The sequence below is a fragment of the Mustelus asterias genome, unplaced genomic scaffold (assembly GCF_964213995.1).
Source record: "Mustelus asterias unplaced genomic scaffold, sMusAst1.hap1.1 HAP1_SCAFFOLD_2059, whole genome shotgun sequence".
Classification (NCBI taxonomy): domain Eukaryota; kingdom Metazoa; phylum Chordata; class Chondrichthyes; order Carcharhiniformes; family Triakidae; genus Mustelus; species Mustelus asterias.
This window is the reverse complement of record NW_027592004.1, coordinates 37,501-59,262: the sequence shown is the minus strand read 5'-3', so window position 1 is coordinate 59,262 and position 21,762 is coordinate 37,501. Positions and strand designations below refer to the sequence as shown.

The window sequence follows — 21,762 nt, the reverse complement described above, 5'->3', positions numbered from 1 at the left end:
TCCCTAGTTGCCCCTTGAGAAGGTGGTGGTGAGCCGCCATCTTGAATCGCTGCAGTCCACGTGCTGTGGGTTGACCCACAATGCCGTTCGGGAGGGAAATTCCAGGATTTTGACCCAGCGGCTGCGAAGGAACGGCCGATGTAATTCCAAGTCGGGATGGTGAGTGGCTCGGAGGGGAACCTCCAGGTGGTGGCGTTCCCCAGGTATCTGCTCGCATCTGCTCAGTATCACACAATATCCCTCCTGCCAAGAGGCTAACCGGTCGATTCCTGCAGTGGGTGCTTGCTGTGCACAGATTGGCTGCTATATCACATTGGGAAACCTGCTGCCAAAAAAAATTTAACTGTCTGTCAAGTGCTTTGGGGTGCCCTGAAGTCAAGAAAGGCGCTATACAAATTCAAGACCTTCCCCACGGCTTCATGAGTAGAGCATTGACCAAGTGAAGCATACAGACTGAGGATCCTTACTTGAGAAAGGAGATACTGGCACTGGAGGGAGTGCAGAGGAGATTCACTCGGTTGATTCTGGAGTTGAGAGGGTTGAGGAGAGACTGAGTAGACTGGGGCTATACTCATTGGAATGCAGAAGAATGAGGGGAGATCTTATAGAAACATACAAGATTATGAAGGGAATAGATAAGATAGAAGCAGGGAGGTTGCTTCCACTGGCGGGTGAAACTAGAACTAGGGGGCATGGCCTCAAAATAAGGAGGAGCAGATTGAGGACTGAGTTGAGGAGGAACTTCTTCACCCAGAGGGTTGTGAATCTGTGGAATTCCCTGCCCAGTGAGGCTACCTCATTGAATGTTTTTAAGGCAAGGATGGATAGATTTTTGAACAGTAAAGGAATTAACAAAGAACAAAGAACAGTACAGCAGAGGAACAGGCCCTTCGGCCCTCCAAGCCTACGCCGATTATGATGCCTGCCTAAACTAAAACCGTACGCACTTACGGAGTCCGTATCAGAGAAATCAGAGAAACCCTACAGTACAGAAAGAGGCCATTCGGCCCATCGAGTCTGCACCGACCACAATCCCACCCAGGTCCTACCCCCATATCCCTACATATTTTACCCGCTAATCCCTCTAACCTACACATCTCAGGACACTAAGGGGCAATTTTAGCATGGCCAATCAACCTAACCCGCACATCTTTGGACTGTGGGAGGAAACCGGAGCACCCGGAGGAAACCCACGCAGACACGGGGAGAATGTGCAAACTCCACACAGGTGGTGACCCAAGGCCGGGAATCGAACCCGGGTCCCTGGAGCTGTGAAGCAGCAGTGCTTAACCACTGTGCTACCGTGCCGCCCCATTCCCATATCCTCCCATTCCCATCCTTTTGGGGCTGCATGGTGGTTAGCACTGCTGCCTCACAGCGCCAGGGACCGGGGTTCGATTCCCGGCTTGGGTCACTGTCTGTGCGGAGTCTGCACGTTCTCCCCGTGTCTGCGTGGGTTTCCTCCGGGTGCTCCGGTTTCCTCCCACAGTCCGAAAGACGTGCTGGTTAGGGTGCATTGGCCGTGCTAAATTCTCCCTCAGTGTTACCCGAACAGGCGCCGGAGTGTGGGCAACTAGGGGATTTTCACAGTAACTTCATTGCAGTGTTAATGTCAGCCTTACTTGCGACTAATAAATAAACTATAACTTTATTCATCTATTGGTCCAGTTGCCCCTTAAATGCCGCTATCGTACCCGCTCCCACCACCTCCCTGGGCAGAGCGTTCCAGACACTCACCCCCCTCTGTGTAAAAACACTTACCTCGCACATCTCCTCTAAACTTCTCCCCACGCACCTTAAACCTACACCCCCGAGTACTTGACTTATCTACCCTAGGAAAAAGCTTCTGACTATCCACTCTGTCCATGCCCCTCATAATCTTGTAAACCTCTATCAGGTCACCCCCTCAACCACCGTCGTTCCAGTGAGAACAAACCAAGTTTCTCCAACCTCTCCTCATAGCTAATACCCTCCAGACCAGGTCAACATCCTGGTAAACCTCTTCTGTACCCTCTCCAAAGCCTCCACGTCCTTCTGGTAGTGTGGTGACCAAAATTGTACACAATATTCTAAATGAGGCTGTGGTAAACCACTGTTAGCTCATTGCCTGTGTGTGTGTGTGACATGCCTGGGCATGCCCCTGCCCGAGACTCCTCCCCCCCTCTGGTCCAGGTATAAAGGTGACTGCTCCCCACCCCCCTGCCTCAGTCTCTGGACCAGTTCATCGGCATGGGTGTGCTCCAAGTCTTTTGCTAATAAAAGCCTATTTGTTCTTGCATACAAACTAGTCTTTGCTCGATTGATAGTGCATCAGAGGCCTAACTAAGGTTCTGTACAGCTGCAGCACGACCCGCCAATTTTTATACTCAATTAAGGGTTATGGTGAGCGGGCAAGTTTAACGCTGCAATGAGGTTACTGTGAAAACCCCCGAGTCGCCACACTCCGGCGCCTGTTCGGGTAACACCGAGGGAGAATTTAGCACGGCCAATGCACCCTAACCAGCACGTCTTTCGGACTGTGGGAGGAAACCGGAGCACCCGGAGGAAACCCACGCAGACACGGGGAGAACGTGCAGACTCCGCACAGACAGTGACCCCAAGCCGGGAATCGAACCCGGGTCCCCTGGCGCTGTGAGGCAGCAGTGCTAACCACTGTGCCACCGTGCTGCCCCGGGAAGCGATGGCCGAGTGGTATTATCGTAGACGATTAATCCAGAAACTCAGCTAATGTTCTGGGGGACCCGGGTTCGAATCCCCGCCACGGCAGATGGTGGAATTTGAATTGAGTAAAAAAATATCTGGAATTAAGAATCTACTGATGATCCATTGTTGGAAAAGCCCATCTGGTTCCCTTTAGGGAAGGAAATCTGCCGCCCTTACCCCGGTCTGGCCTACATGTGACTCCAGAGCCACAGCCAATGTGGTCGACTCTCAACTGCCCTCCAAGGGGCAACTAGGGATGGGCAATAAATGCTGGACCCAGCCAGCGACGCCCATGTCCCACAAGTAGATAAATAAAGTAAGGGTAAGTGGAGCTGAGTCCACGAAAAGATCAGCCATGATCTTACTAAATGGCGGAGCAGGCTCGAGGAGTCGATGGCCTACTCCTGCTCCGAGTTCACATGATGATTCGCTGATTGATTACATTGGCCTGAAAGAAAGATTGGTATTCAACAATTGATTGGACCGCCCTTTCGAAGGGCTAGCAGAGGCACAGTGGACAGAACGGCCTCCCCGCATGCCGCCTGGGTGCAGTAACTCACCGTGGGTTCGAACACGGTACTCTCTGAGTGTTGACGTTGTCACACAATGGTTCCCCTCCGTGATAGATCCCCGTCCTCACGTAAATCTGAGGGCAGCAAGGAAAATAGGACAGACTCACACATCGCGTGACTCCCACGAGGCGCACGGTACAAGCTGGACGAGCGACAGACGCGAGCTTTTGTTTGACAAGCTCCCACCATGGGAGACTGGTACAAAACCTAAAATCACGTGGGGTGTGGGCTGGCTCGATGGGTACACAACTGGCTCGGTCGTATAAAGAGGTCTCACAACACCAGCTTAAAGTCCAACAGGTTTATTTGGAATCACGAGCTTTCGGAGCGCTGCCCCTTCATCAGGTGAGTGGGGAGTTGGGTCCACAAACACGGCATATACAGACAGAGGCACAACTGCAAGATTATTACAGATTGGAGTGTGAAGAATAGTTGGAATGCGAGTCTTTACAGGGAATCAAGTCTTTCCAGGTACAGACAGTGCAAGTGGAGAGAGGGATAATCACAGGTTAAAGAGGTGTGAATTGTCTCAAGCCTGGACAGTTCGTCGGATTTTGCAAACCCCAGTTTAAAGTTTAAGTTTAAAGTTTATTTGTCAGTCACAAGTAAGGCTGACATTAACACTGCAGTGAAGTTACTGTGAAATTCCCCACACCCCGGCGCCTGTTCGGGTCAACGCACCCTAACCAGCACCTGTTTCGGATTGTGGGAGGAAACCGGAGCACCCGGAGGAAACCCACGCAGACACGGGGAGAACATGCAAACTCCACGTAGACAGTGACCCAAGCCGGGAATCGAACCCGGGTCCCTGGCGCTGTGAGGCAGCAGTGCTGACCACTGTGCTACCGTGCCGCAGGCTTGAGGGGCCAGATGGCCTACTCCTGCTCCTAGTTCTTAAGTTCTTATGAGGTACGGATGGGGGCTTCAGCGGCAGGAGCGGTTGAGGTAGTATTGTGCATAGTTTTGGTTCCTGTATTTGAGGAAAGACGTAGGAGGCAGTTCAGAGGAGGTTGACTAGATTGATTCCAGAGATGAGGGGGTTGGTCGTATGAAGAGAGATTGGACAGTTTAGGCCGAAACTCTCTGGAATTTAGAAGAATGAGGGGAGATCAAATTGAGGTCTACAAGATGATAAAAGGTGTGGATAAAGTAGACGTGGAGCGGATGCTTCCTCTTTGTGGGACATTCTGGGACGAGAGGTCATTGTCTTAGGATAAGGGGGAGCAAATTTGAAACAGAGTTGAGGAGAAACTACTTCTCCCAAAGGGTTGTGAATCTGTGGAATTCGCTGCCCCAAAGTGCAGTGGATGCTGGGACAGTGAGTACATTTAAAGAGGGAGTTGAGAGGTTTGGTTTATGAGGAGAGACCGAGTAGACTGGGGCGAGACTCATTGGAATTCAGAAGAATGAGGGGAGATCTGATAGAAACATATAAGATTATGAAGGGAAGAGATAAGATAGAAGCAGGAGAAGGCAGGAAAATGGGGATGAGGAACATATCAGCCATGGCGGAGCGGACTCGATGGGCCGAATGGCCTAACTCTGCTGCTATATCTTATGAGGTAAGGTGGAGTTGGGTGACATTGGTAGCTGGTTGTGTACCCACCCCCCCCCCGCTGGCGATGGCAAGGATGCAGGTGGGCGGCGGAGTTGGGGGAAGGTGGCCTGGAGAACATCCCTCGCCATCCGGTGCCAATCCCGCCCAGTCTCCCGGCCGCCGCTTACCTTGTCGATGTCCCGGATGTTGACGTTCACGTAGGTGGCGCAGAGGATCTTGATGCGCAGCAGGTTGTTGAAGGACCACAGAGACTTGGCGGGCACCTCGCCGTTCATGTAGGAGGTGGCGGTGGAGATGCGGCGGGCGTAGGAGGGCATGACGAACGTGTTCGCCGGCAGCTGGCTGTAAAGGCTCTCCTTCGACATCAGCATCAGGTGGGGCAAGCGGCCAATCATGATGCAGCTCCTGATGTACTGAGGGGTCAGAGGTCAAAAAGAGAGCGTTAATCCTTGGACATTGCCAATTGGAGGATTAACCACCGGGAACCCATAACCAGTGGGGGGACCACTGGGGACCGGGCTTCCCTACCGACCATCTTAGAATCCCGGCAGAGCAGAAGGAGGCCATTCGGCCCATCGAGCCTGCACCAACAACAATCCCACCCTGGCCCTATCCCCATAACCCCATGTATTTACCCTAGCTAGACCCTCTAACACTAAAGGGTAATTTAGCACGGCCAATCCACCTTACCCGCACATCTTTGGACACTAAGGGGCAATTTAGCATGGCCAATTCACCTTACCCGCACATCTTTGGACACTAAGGGGCAATTTAGCATGGCCAATCCACCTAACCTACACATCTTTGGACACTAAGGGGCAATTTAGCATGGCCAATCCACCTAACCTGCACATCTTTGGACACTAAGGGGCAATTTAGCATGGCCAATCCATCTAAACTGCACATCTTTGCACACTTATGGGCAATTTAGCATGGCCAATCCACCTAACCTACACATCTTTGGACACTAAGGGGCAATTTAGCATGGCCAATCCACCTAACCTGCACATCTTTGGACACTAAGGGGCAATTTAGCATGGCCAATCCATCTAAACTGCACATCTTTGCACACTTATGGGCAATTTAGCACGGCTAATCCACCTAATCTGCACATCTTTGGACACGAAGGGGTAATTTAGCATGGCCAATCCACCTAATCTGCACATCTTTGGACACTAAGGGGTAATTTAGCATGGCCAATCCACCTAACCACCACATCTTTGGACACTAAGAGACAATTTAGCATGGCCAATCCACCTAACCACCACATCTTTGGACACTAAGAGACAATTTAGCATGGCCAATCCACCGAACCTGCATGGCAATGGCCTAGTGCTACTACCGCATGACTATTCATCCAGAAACCCAGCTAATGTTCTGGGGGACCCGGGTTCGAATCCCCGCCACGGCAGATGGTGGAATTTGAATTCAATTAAAAAAATCTGGAATTAAGAATCTACTGATGACCCATTGTCGGAAAAACCCATCTGGTTCCTTTAGGGAAGGAAATCTGCCGTCCTTACCCGGTCTGGCCTACATTGTGACTCCAGAGCCACAGCAATGTGGTTGACTCTCAACTACCCTCCAAGCGCAACTAGGGATGGGCAATAAATGCTGACCCAGCCAGTGACGCCCATGTCCCACGAATGAATATATTTTTTTAAACATCTTTGGACACTAAAGGACAATTTAGCATGGCCAATCCATCTAACCTACACATCTTTGCACACTTATGGGCAATTGAGCATGGCCATTCCACCTAACCCGCACATCTTTGGACACTAAGGGGCAATTTAACATGGCCAATCCACCTAACCTGCACATCTTTGGACATTAAGGGGCAATTTAACATGGCCAATCCACCTAACCCGCACATCTTTGGACACTAAGGGGCAATTTAGCATGGACAATCCCCCTAACCTGTACATCTTATACACTGAGGGACAATTTAGCATGGCCAATCCACCTAACCTGCACATCTTTGGACACTAAGGGGTAATTTAGCATGGCCAATCCACCTAACCTGCACATCTTTGGACACTAAGGGGTAATTTAGCATGGCCAATCCACCTAACCACCACATCTTTGGACACTAAGAGACAATTTAGCATGGCCAATCCACCTAACCTGCATGGCAATGGCCTAGTGCTACTACCGCTGGACTATTCATCCAGAAACCCAGCTAATGTTTCGGGGGACTCGGGTTCGAATCCCCGCCACGGCAGATTGTGGAATTTGAATTCAATAAAAAAAATCTGGAATTAAGAATCTACTGATGACCCATTGTCGGAAAAACCCATCTGGTTCCTTTAGGGAAGGAAATCTGCCGCCCTTACCCCGGTCTGGCCTACATGTGACTCCAGAGCCACAGCCAATGTGGTTGACTCTCAACTGCCCTCCAAGGGCAACTAGGGATGGGCAATAAATGCTGACCCAGCCAGCGACGCCCATGTCCCACGAATGAATATATTTTTTTAAACATCTTTGGACACTAAAGGACAATTTAGCATGGCCAATCCACCTAACCTTCACATCTTTGGACACTAAGAGACAATTTAGCATGGCCAATCCACCTAACCTGCACATCTTTGGACACTAAGGGACAATTTAGCATGGCCAATCCACCTAACCTTCACATCTTTGGACACTAAGGGGCAATTTAGCATGGCCAATCCCCCTAACCTGCACATCTTTGGACACTAAGAGACAATTTAGCATGGCCAATCCACCTAACCTGCACATCTTTGGACACTAAGGGGCAATTTAGCATGGCCAATCCCCCTAACCTACACATCTTTGGACACTAAGAGACAATTTAGCATGGCCAATCCACCTAACCTGCACATCTTTGGACACTAAGGGGCAATTTAGCATGGCCAATCCCCCTAACCTTCACATCTTTGGACACTAAGGGACAATTTAGCATGGCCAATCCACCCAACCTGCACATCTTTGGACACTAAGGGACAATTTAGCATGGCCAATCCACCTAACCTGCACATCTTTGGACACGAAGGGACAACTTATCATGGCCAATCCACCTAACCTTCACATCTTTGGACACTAAGGGGCAATTTAGCATGGCCAATCCACCTAACCTGCACATCTTTGGACACTAAGGGGCAATTTAGCATGGCCAATCCACCTAACCTGCATATCTTGGGACACGAAGGGGCAATTTAGCATAGCCAATCCACCTAACCTGCACATCTTTGGACACTAAGGGGTAATTTAGCATGGCCAATCCACCTAACCACCACATCTTTGGACACTAAGGGACAATTTAGCATGGCCAATCCCCCTAACCTACACATCTTTGGACACTAAGAGACAATTTAGCATGGCCAATCCACCTAACCTGCACATCTTTGGACACTAAGGGGCAATTTAGCATGGCCAATCCACCGAACCTGCATGGCAATGGCCTAGTGCTACTACCGCATGACTATTCATCCAGAAACCCAGCTAATGTTCTGGGGGACCCGGGTTCGAATCCCCGCCACGGCAGATGGTGGAATTTGAATTCAATTAAAAAAATCTGGAATTAAGAATCTACTGATGACCCATTGTCGGAAAAACCCATCTGGTTCCTTTAGGGAAGGAAATCTGCCGTCCTTACCCGGTCTGGCCTACATTGTGACTCCAGAGCCACAGCAATGTGGTTGACTCTCAACTACCCTCCAAGCGCAACTAGGGATGGGCAATAAATGCTGACCCAGCCAGTGACGCCCATGTCCCACGAATGAATATATTTTTTTAAACATCTTTGGACACTAAAGGACAATTTAGCATGGCCAATCCATCTAACCTACACATCTTTGCACACTTATGGGCAATTGAGCATGGCCATTCCACCTAACCCGCACATCTTTGGACACTAAGGGGCAATTTAACATGGCCAATCCACCTAACCTGCACATCTTTGGACATTAAGGGGCAATTTAACATGGCCAATCCACCTAACCCGCACATCTTTGGACACTAAGGGGCAATTTAGCATGGACAATCCCCCTAACCTGTACATCTTATACACTGAGGGACAATTTAGCATGGCCAATCCACCTAACCTGCACATCTTTGGACACTAAGGGGTAATTTAGCATGGCCAATCCACCTAACCTGCACATCTTTGGACACTAAGGGGTAATTTAGCATGGCCAATCCACCTAACCACCACATCTTTGGACACTAAGAGACAATTTAGCATGGCCAATCCACCTAACCTGCATGGCAATGGCCTAGTGCTACTACCGCTGGACTATTCATCCAGAAACCCAGCTAATGTTTCGGGGGACTCGGGTTCGAATCCCCGCCACGGCAGATTGTGGAATTTGAATTCAATAAAAAAAATCTGGAATTAAGAATCTACTGATGACCCATTGTCGGAAAAACCCATCTGGTTCCTTTAGGGAAGGAAATCTGCCGCCCTTACCCTGGTCTGGCCTACATGTGACTCCAGAGCCACAGCCAATGTGGTTGACTCTCAACAGCCCTCCAAGGGCAACTAGGGATGGGCAATAAATGCTGACCCAGCCAGCGACGCCCATGTCCCACGAATGAATATATTTTTTTAAACATCTTTGGACACTAAAGGACAATTTAGCATGGCCAATCCACCTAACCTTCACATCTTTGGACACTAAGAGACAATTTAGCATGGCCAATCCACCTAACCTGCACATCTTTGGACACTAAGGGACAATTTAGCATGGCCAATCCACCTAACCTTCACATCTTTGGACACTAAGGGGCAATTTAGCATGGCCAATCCCCCTAACCTGCACATCTTTGGACACTAAGAGACAATTTAGCATGGCCAATCCACCTAACCTGCACATCTTTGGACACTAAGGGGCAATTTAGCATGGCCAATCCCCCTAACCTACACATCTTTGGACACTAAGAGACAATTTAGCATGGCCAATCCACCTAACCTGCACATCTTTGGACACTAAGGGGCAATTTAGCATGGCCAATCCCCCTAACCTTCACATCTTTGGACACTAAGGGACAATTTAGCATGGCCAATCCACCCAACCTGCACATCTTTGGACACTAAGGGACAATTTAGCATGGCCAATCCACCTAACCTGCACATCTTTGGACACGAAGGGACAACTTATCATGGCCAATCCACCTAACCTTCACATCTTTGGACACTAAGGGGCAATTTAGCATGGCCAATCCACCTAACCTGCACATCTTTGGACACTAAGGGGCAATTTAGCATGGCCAATCCACCTAACCTGCATATCTTGGGACACGAAGGGGCAATTTAGCATAGCCAATCCACCTAACCTGCACATCTTTGGACACTAAGGGGTAATTTAGCATGGCCAATCCACCTAACCACCACATCTTTGGACACTAAGGGACAATTTAGCATGGCCAATCCCCCTAACCTACACATCTTTGGACACTAAGAGACAATTTAGCATGGCCAATCCACCTAACCTGCACATCTTTGGACACTAAGGGGCAATTTAGCATGGCCAATCCCCCTAACCTACACATCTTTGGACACTAAGAGACAATTTAGCATGGCCAATCCACCTAACCTGCACATCTTTGGACACTAAGGGGCAATTTAGCATGGCCAATCCCCCTAACCTTCACATCTTTGGACACTAAGGGACAATTTAGCATGGCCAATCCACCCAACCTGCACATCTTTGGACACTAAGGGACAATTTAGCATGGCCAATCCACCTAACCTACACATGTTTGGACACTAAGGGGCAATTTAGCATGGCCAATCCACCTAACCTACACATCTTTGGACACTAAGAGACAATTTAGCATGGCCAATCCACCTAACCTGCACATCTTTGGACACTAAGGGGCAATTTAGCATGGCCAATCCCCCTAACCTTCACATCTTTGGACACTAAGGGACAATTTAGCATGGCCAATCCACCTAACCTACTCATCTTTGGACACTAAGGGACAATTTAGCATGGCCAATCCACCTAACCTACTCATCTTTGGACACTAAGGGACAATTTAGCATGGCCAATCCACCTAACCTACTCATCTTTGGACACTAAGGGACAATTTAGCATGGTCAATCCACCTAACCTGCACATCTTTGGACACTAAGGGGCAATTTAGCATGGCCAATCCACCTAACCTTCACATCTTTGGACACTAAGGGACAATTTAGCATGACCAATCCACCTAACCTGCACATCTTTGGACACTAAGGGACAATTTAGCATGGCCAATCCACCTAACCTGCACATCTTTGGACACTAAGGGACAATTTAGCATGGCCAATCCACCTAACCTGCACATCTTTGGACACTAAGGGGCAATTTAGCATGGCCAATCCACCTAACCTTCACATCTTTGGACACTAAGGGACAATTTAGCATGGCCAATCCACCTAACCTACACATCTTTGGACAGGGGGTGGGTGCTCACCTTGTACTGGCTGATGGGGTACTTCTCCAGCAGGTACTCATCGCAGCCGCACACCTTGAGGATGTACTTGCCCTGGTATTCTTGGACGCAGAGTTTGAGCTGCTCCAGGGATAGGTGCATACTGCGTGTCTTCTTGCGAATGGCCTCAGCGATCACCTGCTCGGGCATGTAATCGTGGGGGATCTTCAGGGTGTACTTCTGCTTGTCATTGGTCGGTGAGACTATCACCCAGATGGTAACAATGATGCGACCTGTGAACCGGGGGCGGGGGGGGGGAAGAAACGGGAGTCAAACAAAGTCAAAACTGGAAAACACCGTCAAAAATCAGCCCTTACGGTCCTGTATCTAAGGAAGGATGTGCCGGCCTTGGAAAGGGTTCCAGAGGAGGTTCGCAAGAATGATCCCTGGAATGAAGAGCTTGTCGTATGAGGAACGGGTTGAGGACTCTGGGTCTGGACTCGATGGAGTTTAGAAGGATGAGGGGGGGATCTGATTGAAACCTACAGGATACTGCGAGGCCTGGATAGAGTGGACGTGGAGAGGATGTTTCCACTGGTCGGAAAAACTAGAACCAGAGGGCACAACCTCAGGCTGAAGGGACGATCCTTTAAAACAGAGATGAGGAGGAATTTCTTCAACCAGGGAGTGGTGAATCTGTGGAACTCTTTGCCGCAGAAGGCTGTGGAGGCCGGGTCATTGAGTGTCTTTAAGACAGAGATAGAGAGGTTCTCGATTGGTAAGGGGGTCAAAGGTGACGGGGAAAAGGCAGGAGAATGGGGTGGAGAAACGTATCAGGCATGGCGGAGCAGGCTCGATGGTCCGAATAGCCTCATTCTGCTCCGATCTCTTCTGGTTTTGAACCCATGACCATTTTGGGAATGGGTCGCCCCCTTCCCCGGCCCTCCCCTCCCCTCCCCACCCCTCCCCACCCTTCCCCTCTGGGCCGAATTAGATTTGGGATATTTGAATAGTTCAGGATGCTTTCACACAGCAGTGCAGGTGGCCATTGAGCCCCTCTCCCCAAATCCACTCTCAATGAGCTCTCCACACTGCCATTAGCCCAGTTGGAGCGATGGAAAGGTTCTCCTACCAATTAGGGGGAGGGGGAAGGCCATTCGACCCCTCTGGCCTGCTGCCCCATTCAATAAGATCATGGCTGCTCTGATTGGAACCTCAGCCTCACGTTCCTGCCGATCACCTTTCACCCCCAATAACCTTTAACCCCCAATAACCTTTCACCCCCAATAACCTTTCACCCCCTTGTCAATCAAGGATCTATCTCGCTCAGCCTGAGAGACGTTCAGACAATCTCTGAGGAAGAGAGTTCCAAAGACTCACAACCCATCGGAATAAAGCATTCGCCACATCCGTGTCCTCAACAGGTTTAAACAGGCGCACCCCTCCACACGCTGACATACCCCCGCTCCACACACACACACACACCCCTCCACACGCTGACATACCCCCGCTCCACCCCTCCACACACACACACCCCTCCACACGCTGACATACCCCCGCTCCACACACACACACACACCCCTCCACACACTGACATATCCCCGCTCCACACACACACACACCCCTCCACACGCTGACATACCCCCGCTCCACACACACACACACACCCCTCCACACGCTGACATACCCCCGCTCCACACACACACACACACCCCTCCACACGCTGACATACCCCCGCTCCACACACACACACACACCCCTCCACACGCTGACATACCCCCGCTCCACACACACACACACACCCCTCCACACGCTGACATACCCCCGCTCCACACACACACACACACCCCTCCACACGCTGACATACCCCCGCTCCACATACACACACACCCCTCCACACATACACACACACCCCTCCACACACACACACACACCCCTCCACACACACACACACACACCCCTCCACACACACACACACACACCCCTCCACACACACACACACACCCCTCCACACGCTGACATACCCCCGCTCCACACATACACACACACCCCTCCACACGCTGACATACCCCCGCTCCACACATACACACACCCCTCCACACGCTGACATACCACCGCTCCACACACACACACACCCCTCCACACGCTGACATACCCCCGCTCCACACATACACACACACCCCTCCACACGCTGACATACCCCCGCTCCACACACACACACACCCTCCACACGCTGACATACCCCCGCTCCACACACACACACACCCCTCCACACGCTGACATACCCCGCTCCACACATACACACACCCCTCCACATGCTGACATACCCCCGCTCCACACATACACACACACCCCTCCACACAGACACACACCCCTCCACACGCTGACATACCCCCGCTCCACACACACACACACACCCCTTCACACGCTGACATACCCCCGCTCCACACAGACACACACCCCTCCACACAGACACACACCCCTCCACACAGACACACACCCCTCCACACACACACACACCCCTCCACACAGACACACACCCCTTCACACGCTGACATACCCCCGCTCCACACATACACACACACCCCTCCACACAGACACACACCCCTCCACACGCTGACATACCCCCGCTCCACACATACACCCCTTCACACACACACACACACCTTCACACACACACACACACACACACCCCTCCACACACACACACACCCCCGCTCCACACATTCACACACACACCCCCGCTCCACACACACCCTCCACACAGACACACATCCCTTCACACAGACACACACCCTCCACACTCACACACAGACACACACTCACACTCACACACACACTCACACACACACTCACACACACTCACACACACTCACACACACACTCACACACACTCACACACACTCACACACACACACTCACACACACAGACACACACAGACACACACACACAGACACACACACACAGACACACACACACAGACACACACACACCCCTCCACACACACACACTCACACACCCCTTCACACACACACACTCACACTCACGCACACACACACACACACACACACAGACACACACACTCACACAGACACACACACTCACACAGACACACACACTCACACAGACACACACACTCACACTCACACAGACCCACACACTCACACAGACACACTCACACAGACACACTCACACAGACACACTCACACAGACACACTCACACAGACACACTCACACAGACACACACACTCACACAGATATACACACTCACACAGACACACACACTCACACAGACACACACACTCGCGCCCGGGTCCCGCTCACCTTTATCCAGTTTATTGTAGATGTGTTTGGGCAGGTCGGCTGTGGACTCCACGTTGGGGGGGTAGACGTACAGGGACTGGCTCTGGGGGCCATTCGCGTCTCTCAGTTCCACCGCCTCCTTGCAGACGCTCAGAATGTTGCGGCGAAAATCCTGAACTTCCGAGTCCTTCACCAACTCAAATTCACAGATTGGCATTCCAATCGCAAAGCCTGGGGGGCGGGGGAATCGAACAGGAGACGGTTACGGGCTGGGTTCCCTCAGTCCCTCCCATCAGCTTCCCCCCCCGACAATAACTCGCCTTGGGTCTGCTGTGGGGTTGGTGGAGAATAATGTCGACTTGAGTAGGGGGAGGCTCTGGCCTAGTGGTATTATCACTAGACTATTAATCCAGAAACTCAGCTCATGTTCTGGGGGACCCGGGTTCGAATCCCCGCCACGGCAGATGGTGGAATTTGAATTCAATAAAAAATATCTGGAATTAAGAATCTACTGAAGACACATTGTTGGAAAAACCCATCTGGTTCCTTTAGGGAAGGAAGTCTGCCCAAGACCGCACAAAACTACAAAAGGTCGTGAATGTAGCCCAATCCATCACGCAAACCAGCCTCCCATCCATTGACTCTGTCTACACTTCCCGCTGCCTCGGGGAAAAGCAGCCGGCATAATTAAGGACTCCACGCACCCCGGACATTCTCTCTTCCACCTTCTTCCATCGGGAAAAAGATACAAAAGTCTGAGGTCACGAACCAACCGACTCAAGAACAGCTTCTTCCCTGCTGCTGTCAGACTTTTGAATGGACCGACCTCGCATTAAGTTGATCTTTCTCTACACCCTAGCTATGACTGTAACACTACATTCTGCACCCTCTCCTTTCCTTCTCTATGAACGGTATGCTTTGTCTGTATAGCGCGCAAGAAATAATACTTTTCACTGTGTCCCAATACGTGTAGTTTGGGTATTGGGTGAGGGTGGTGGGGGAGGGGGACAGGGGGTCTGTATTTTAGGTGTGAGGAGGGAGTGGGGGGGGTTGGGGGAGGGGGCGTGTGTAGTTTGGGTGGGGGGGTGGGGGGGGTCGGGGGGTGTGTAGTTTGGGTGGGGGTGGGGGAGGGGGTGGGGTGGGGTGTGTAGTTTGGGTGTTGGGTGGGGGTGGGGGGGTCGGGGGGGGTGTAGTCTGCGTGAGGGTGGGGGGGTGAGGGTGGGGGGGTGAGGGTGGGGGGGTGAGGGTGGGGGGGTGAAGGTGGGGGGGGTGAAGGTGGGGGGGGTGAAGGTGGGGGGGGTGAAGGTGGGGGGGGTGAAGGTGGGGGGGTGAGGGTGGGGGGCTGAGGGTGGGGGGGTGAGGGTGGGGGGGTGAGGGTGGGGAGGTGAGGGTGGGGAGGTGAGGGTGGGGGGGTGAGGGTGGGGGGGTGAGGGTGGGGGGGTGAGGGTGGAGGGGTGAGGGTGGGGGGGTGAGGGTGGGGGGGTGAGGGTGGGGGGGTGAGGGTGGGGGTGGTGAGGGTGGGGGTGGTGAGGGTGGGGGGGTGAGGGTGGGGGGGGAGGGTGGGGGGGTGAGGGTGGGGGGGTGAGGGTGGGGGGGTGAGGGTGGAGGGGTGAGGGTGGAGGGGTGAGGGTGGAGGGGTGAGGGTGGGGGGGTGAGGGTGGAGGGGTGAGGGTGGAGGGGTGAGGGTGGAGGGTGAGGGTCGCGGGGTGAGGGTGGGGCGGGTGAGGGTGGGGGGGTGAGGGTCGCGGGGTGAGGGTGGGGCGGGTGAGGGTGGGGAGGTGAGGGTGGGGGGGGTGAAGGTGGGGGGGTGAGGGTGGGGGGGGTGAGGGTGGGGGGGGTGAGGGTGGGGGGGGTGAGGGTGGGGGGGGTGAGGGTGGGGGGGGTGAGGGTGGGGGGGGTGAGGGTGGGGGGGTGATGGTGGGGGGGGGTGAGGGTGGGGGGGGTGAGGGTGGGGGGGGTGAGGGTGGGGGGGTGAGGGTGGGGGGGGTGAGGGTGGGGGGGGGGTGGGGGTGGGGGGGTGAAGGTGGGAGGGGGTGAGATGGGGGGGGGGGGGGGGCGGATCTGTCCACTCACCGATCTCCCGGTTAAGGATTTTTTCCTCCCGATTCCCCACAGGTTCGATCACCTTCAGCAGAGGTTGGAACAGCCTCAAGTCGCAGAGTCGCCTCGTCTCATCGTAGAACTCTTCCCTCTCTGCCTCCTGCGTCACCCCCACAAAGATATACGAGGACTCATCCTGCGAGGGGCGGCGGGGGGGGGACGGAAAAACGGACGTTTTGAGTGGTGAACCACAGGCGGGTCAGGCTGGGGCAACCAATAACTGATCCGGCAGCCCCGAGTCGGTTCATTAAAGACCATCGAGGTTTACAGCATGGAAACAGGCCCTTCGGCCCAACTTGTCCATGCCGCTCCTTTTCTTTTGACCACTAAGCTAGTCCCAATTGCCCGCGTTTGGCCCGTATCCCTCTATACCCATCGTACCCACATGAACACAGGACAAAGAAAATTCCAGCACAGGAACAGGCCCTTCGGCCCCTCCAAGCCTGCACCGACCATGCTGCCCCGACTGAACTAAAACCCCCTACCCTTCCGGGGACCGTATCCCTCTATTCCCCTCTTATTCACCGAATTGTCAAGACGCCCCTTAAAAGTCACGATCGTATCCGCTTCCACTCCCTCCCCCCGGCAACAAGTTCCAGGCACCCACCACCCTCTGTGTAAAAAAACTTGCCTCGTACATCTCCTTTAAACCTTGTCCCCTCGCACCTTAAACCTGTGCCCCCCTAGTAATTGAAATGTAACTGTCTAAACGCTTTTTAAAAGACAAAATTGTACCCGCCTCTACTACTGCCTCTGGCAGCTCGTTCCAGACACTCACCACCCTCTGTGTGAAAAAATTGCCCCTCTGGACATGTTTGTATCTCTCCCCTCTCACCTTAAACCTATGCCCTCTAGTTTTAGACTCCCCTACCTTTGGGAAAAGATATTGACTATCTAGCTGATCTGTGCCCCTCATTATTTTATAGACCTCTATACGATCACCCCTCAGCCTCCTACGCTCCAGAGAAAAAAGTCCCAGTCTGTCCAGCCTCTGCTTATAACTCAATCCATCAAGTCCCCGGTAGCATCCTAGTAAACCTTTTCTGCACTCCTTCTAGTTTAATAATATCCTTTCTATAATCGGGTGACCAGAACTGTACACAGTATTCCAAGTGTGGCCTTACCAATGTCTTGTACAACTTCAACAAGACGTCCCAACTCCTGTATTCAAGGGGGCACAGGGCTGCTGCCCAGTTGGTCATTGGCAGCACATTTGTGTGGCCATTCTGGGCAGCATGGTGGCACAGTGGTTAGCACTGCTGCCTCACAGCACCAGGGACCCGGGTTCGATTCCCAGCTTGGGTCACTGTCTGTGTGGAGTCTGCACGTTCTCCCCGTGGCTGTGTGGGTTTCCTCCGGGTGCTCCAGTTTCCTCCCACAGTCCAAAAGACGTGCTGGTTAGGTGGATTGGCCATGCTAAATTGCCCCTTAGTGTCCAAAGATGTGCAGACTAGGTGGATTGGCCATGCTAAATTGCCCCTTAGTGTCCAAGGATGTGCGGGTTAGGGGGATTGGCCATGCTAAATTGCCCCTTAGTGTCCAAAGATGTGCAGGTTAGGTGGATTGGCCATGCTAAATTGCCCCTTAGTGTCCAAAGATGTGCGGGTTAGGGGGATTGGCCATGCTAAATTGCCCCTTAGTGTCCCAAAGATGTGCAGGTTAGGACTCTTTTAGGGCAAACCAAATAAACCAACTCAAATGAACTCAGGGACAAAGTAGAAGGAGCAACTCCCCAAAAGGAGGGGGAACAGCCCAAACAGAACAGAAGGACAAAGGAAACTTAAAACATCAAATCATAAAGCGATTATCGGGGTCTATAATGCACCCCAGCCCTTGCGGTGCCCAATGGGCGCAGAAGGGATGTGGAGGTTAGGTGGATTGGCCATGTTAAATTGCCCCTTAGTGTCCAAAGATGTGGAGGTTAGGTGGATTGGCCATGCTAAATTGCCCCTTAGTGTCCAAAGATGTGCTGGTTAGGTGGATTGGCCATGCTAAATTGCCCCTTAGCGTCCAAAGATGTGTAGGTAAGGTGGATTGGCCATGCTAAATTGCCCCTTCGTGTCCAAAGATGTGCTGGTTAGGTGGATTGGCCATGCTAAATTGCCCCTTAGTGTTCAAAGATGTGTAGGTTAGGTGGATTGGCCGTGCTAAATTGCCCCTTAGCGTCCAAAGATGTGCAGGTTAGGTGGATTGGCCATGCTAAATTGCCCCTGAGTGTCCAAAGATGTGCAGGTTAGGTGGATTGGCCAAGCTAAATTGTCCTTTAGTGTCCAAAGATGTGCAGGTTAGGTGGATTGGCCAAGCTAAATTGTCCTTTAGTGTCCAAAGGTGTGTAGGTTACCTAGGTCCTATCCCTGTAACCCCACACATCCCCCTAACCCACGCACCTTTGGACACTAAGGGGCAATTTCGCACAGCCAATGCGGCCTAAGGTACATCTTTGGACTGTGGGAGGAAACCGGAGCCCCCGGAGGAAACCCACGCAGACACGGGAAGAACGTGCAGACTCCGCACAGACAGTGACCCAAGGCTGGGAATCGAATCTGGATCCCTGGCGCGGTGAGGCAGCAGCGCTAACCCGCTGTGCCACCGGGCCACACCATGGGTGGCCCTTTGGCGATCTGAATGCCACTACCCCGCAGGGTTTGAGGATGAATGTGTGAGACATACCCCACCACCCCCACCTATCCATCCCGACACGAGTGACTTACCTGCAGGAGGTGGAAAAGCGGGTACTTGCGGGATTCCCGGAAGAGTTCGTGTTTGATGCTGATCAGCGTGGCCTCGCGTAAGCACTCCAGCGTGACGATCATCCCGTTAGGCAGGCAGCAGTCCACCAGGATGCGGGGGGGCATGAGGTGGAGACCCCATAGCTCCCCCGAGGACGGCCGAGGGGGCATCCTGGGGGCGAGAGCAGGCGGTGGGGAGAGGTCTCCTCAGTGAAAGTCCCTCTCACCTCAGGCTACTCGCCGCGGGGCCCTGGAGAGGGGGATCCGACTGAAAACAAGAAAGAGAGAGAGAGAGACCCGTGAGAAAGGTTCGCCGGCCAGTGTTGCCGTGGCGACTTGAACAGGCCCAAACCCAACAACAACAACTTACATTTATGCAGCACCCTTCACAACACTCCCCCTCCCACCCCCAGCATTCCTCCCACCCACCAACCCCTCCCCCCCCCCCCCCCACCAACCCCTCCCCCCCCCCCAAGGTGCTTCATGGGAATGTAGTCAAACAATCTCAGAATGACAAAACTGGGGCGCCACAGCGGGTCAGCACTGCTGCCTCACAGCGCCAGGGAGCCGGGTTCGATTCCCGGCTTGGGTCACTGTCTGTGTGGAGCCTCAAAGATGTGCAGGTTAGGTGGATTGGCCATGCTAAATTGCCCCTTAGTGTCCAAAGATGTGTAGGTTAGGTGGATTGGCCATGCTAAATTGCCCCTTCGTGTCCAAAGATGTGCAGGTTAGGTGGATTGGCCATGCTAAATTGCCCCTTAGTGTCCAAAGATGTGCGGGTTAGGTGGATTGGCCATGCTAAATTGCCCCTTCGTGTCCAAAGATGTGCAGGTTAGGTGGATTGGCCATGCTAAATTGTCCCTTAGTGTCCAAAGATGTGCAGGTTAGGTGGATTGGCCATGCTAAACTGTCCCTTCGTGTCCAAAGATGTGCAGGTTAGGTGGATTGGCCGTGCTAAATTGTCCCTTAGTGTCCAAAGATGTGTAGGTTAGGTGGATTGGCCATGCTAAACTGTCCCTTCGTGTCCAAAGATGTGCAGGTTAGGTGGATTGGCCATGCTAAATTGCCCCTTAGTGTCAGGGCAATTAGCAGGGTAAATACGTGAGCTTATGGGGATAGGACCTGGGTGGGATTGTGGTCGGTGCAGGCTGGATGGGCCGAATGGCCTCTTGTAGGGGGTTCTATGGATTCTAACTGGACACCCGGCGACATGAGGAGATACTGGTGATCAACATCTTGGTCAAGGGGTGTCCTGAAGGAGATGAAACGGGGGGACGGGGTGGGGGGGAGATTAACTCAAACACTGTATCTACGTACAGCTCCTTCAGTGATGTGGGGACGGATGGGGGGATGAGGGGGAGGGGAGGGGGGAGAAGGAGTTCCATTCCACTGTGGCTTTCTGTTAACGATTACAGAAAGGGGTCACCGAACCTTGCCTCACCCCCACACACGCTGAAATACTGCCCTCCAGATACTAGACCGCAAGAGACTACAAAAGGGTCGTGAATGTAGCCCAATCCCATCACTCAAACCAGCCTCCCATCCATTGACTCTGTCTACACTTCCCGCTGCCTCGGGGAAAGCAGCAGCATAATCAAGGACCCCCACGCACCCCGGACATTCTCTCTTCCACCTTCTTCCTTCGGGAAAAAGGTACAAAAGTCTGAGGTCACGCACCGACCGACTCAAGAACAGCTTCTTCCCTGCTGCTGTCAGACTTTTGAATGGACCTACCTCGCATTAAGTTGATCTTTCTCTGCGCCCTAGCTATGACTGTAACACTACATTCTGCACCCTCTCCTTCTCTATGAACAGTATGCTTTGTCTGTATAGCGCGCAAGAAACAATACTTTTCACTGTATCCCAATACATGTGACAATAATAAATCAAATCAAAAACCATTCTAGATCTGTCATGCGAGTAAACATTTGGGGTAGGTGGCCCCACGGAATTGACGGTGGTGCCCGTGAGGTTTAGAACACAAGAACATAAAAACTAGGAGCAGGAGTTGGCCATCTGGCCCCTCGAGCCTGCTCCGCCATTCAATAAGATCATGGCTGATCTTTTCATGGACTCAGCTCCACTTACCCGCCCGCTCACCATAACCCTTCATTCCTTCACTGTTCAAAAATTTATCTACCCTTGCCTTAAAAACATTCAATGAGGTAGCCTCAACTGGGCAGGGAATTCCACAGATTCACAACCCTTTGAGTGAAGAAGTTCCTCCTCAACTCAGTCCTAAATCTGCTCCTCCTTATTTTGAGGCCGTGCCCCCTAGTTCCAGTTTCACCCACCAGTGGAAGCAACCTCCCTGCTTCTATCTTATCTATTCCCTTCATAATCTTATATGTTTCTATAAGATCTCCCCTCATTCTTCTGAATTCCAATGAGTATAGCCCCAGTCGACTCAGTCTT

General features: G+C 52.3%; 1 protein-coding gene across 1 annotated transcript in view; it reads right to left on the bottom strand.

The window, feature by feature from the left end:
- Positions 1 to 21,762, bottom strand: part of LOC144489248 (phosphatidylinositol 4,5-bisphosphate 3-kinase catalytic subunit alpha isoform-like) — a gene marked incomplete at its 3' end in the record, with an annotated part of 30,629 nt that overhangs the window by 6,084 nt on the left and 2,783 nt on the right. Inside the window, 6 exon segments of the mRNA XM_078207115.1 lie at positions 3,264 to 3,349; positions 5,001 to 5,246; positions 11,257 to 11,507; positions 14,540 to 14,749; positions 16,592 to 16,754; positions 19,330 to 19,615. Coding sequence (XP_078063241.1) covers positions 3,264 to 3,349; positions 5,001 to 5,246; positions 11,257 to 11,507; positions 14,540 to 14,749; positions 16,592 to 16,754; positions 19,330 to 19,518 — 1,145 coding nt within the window.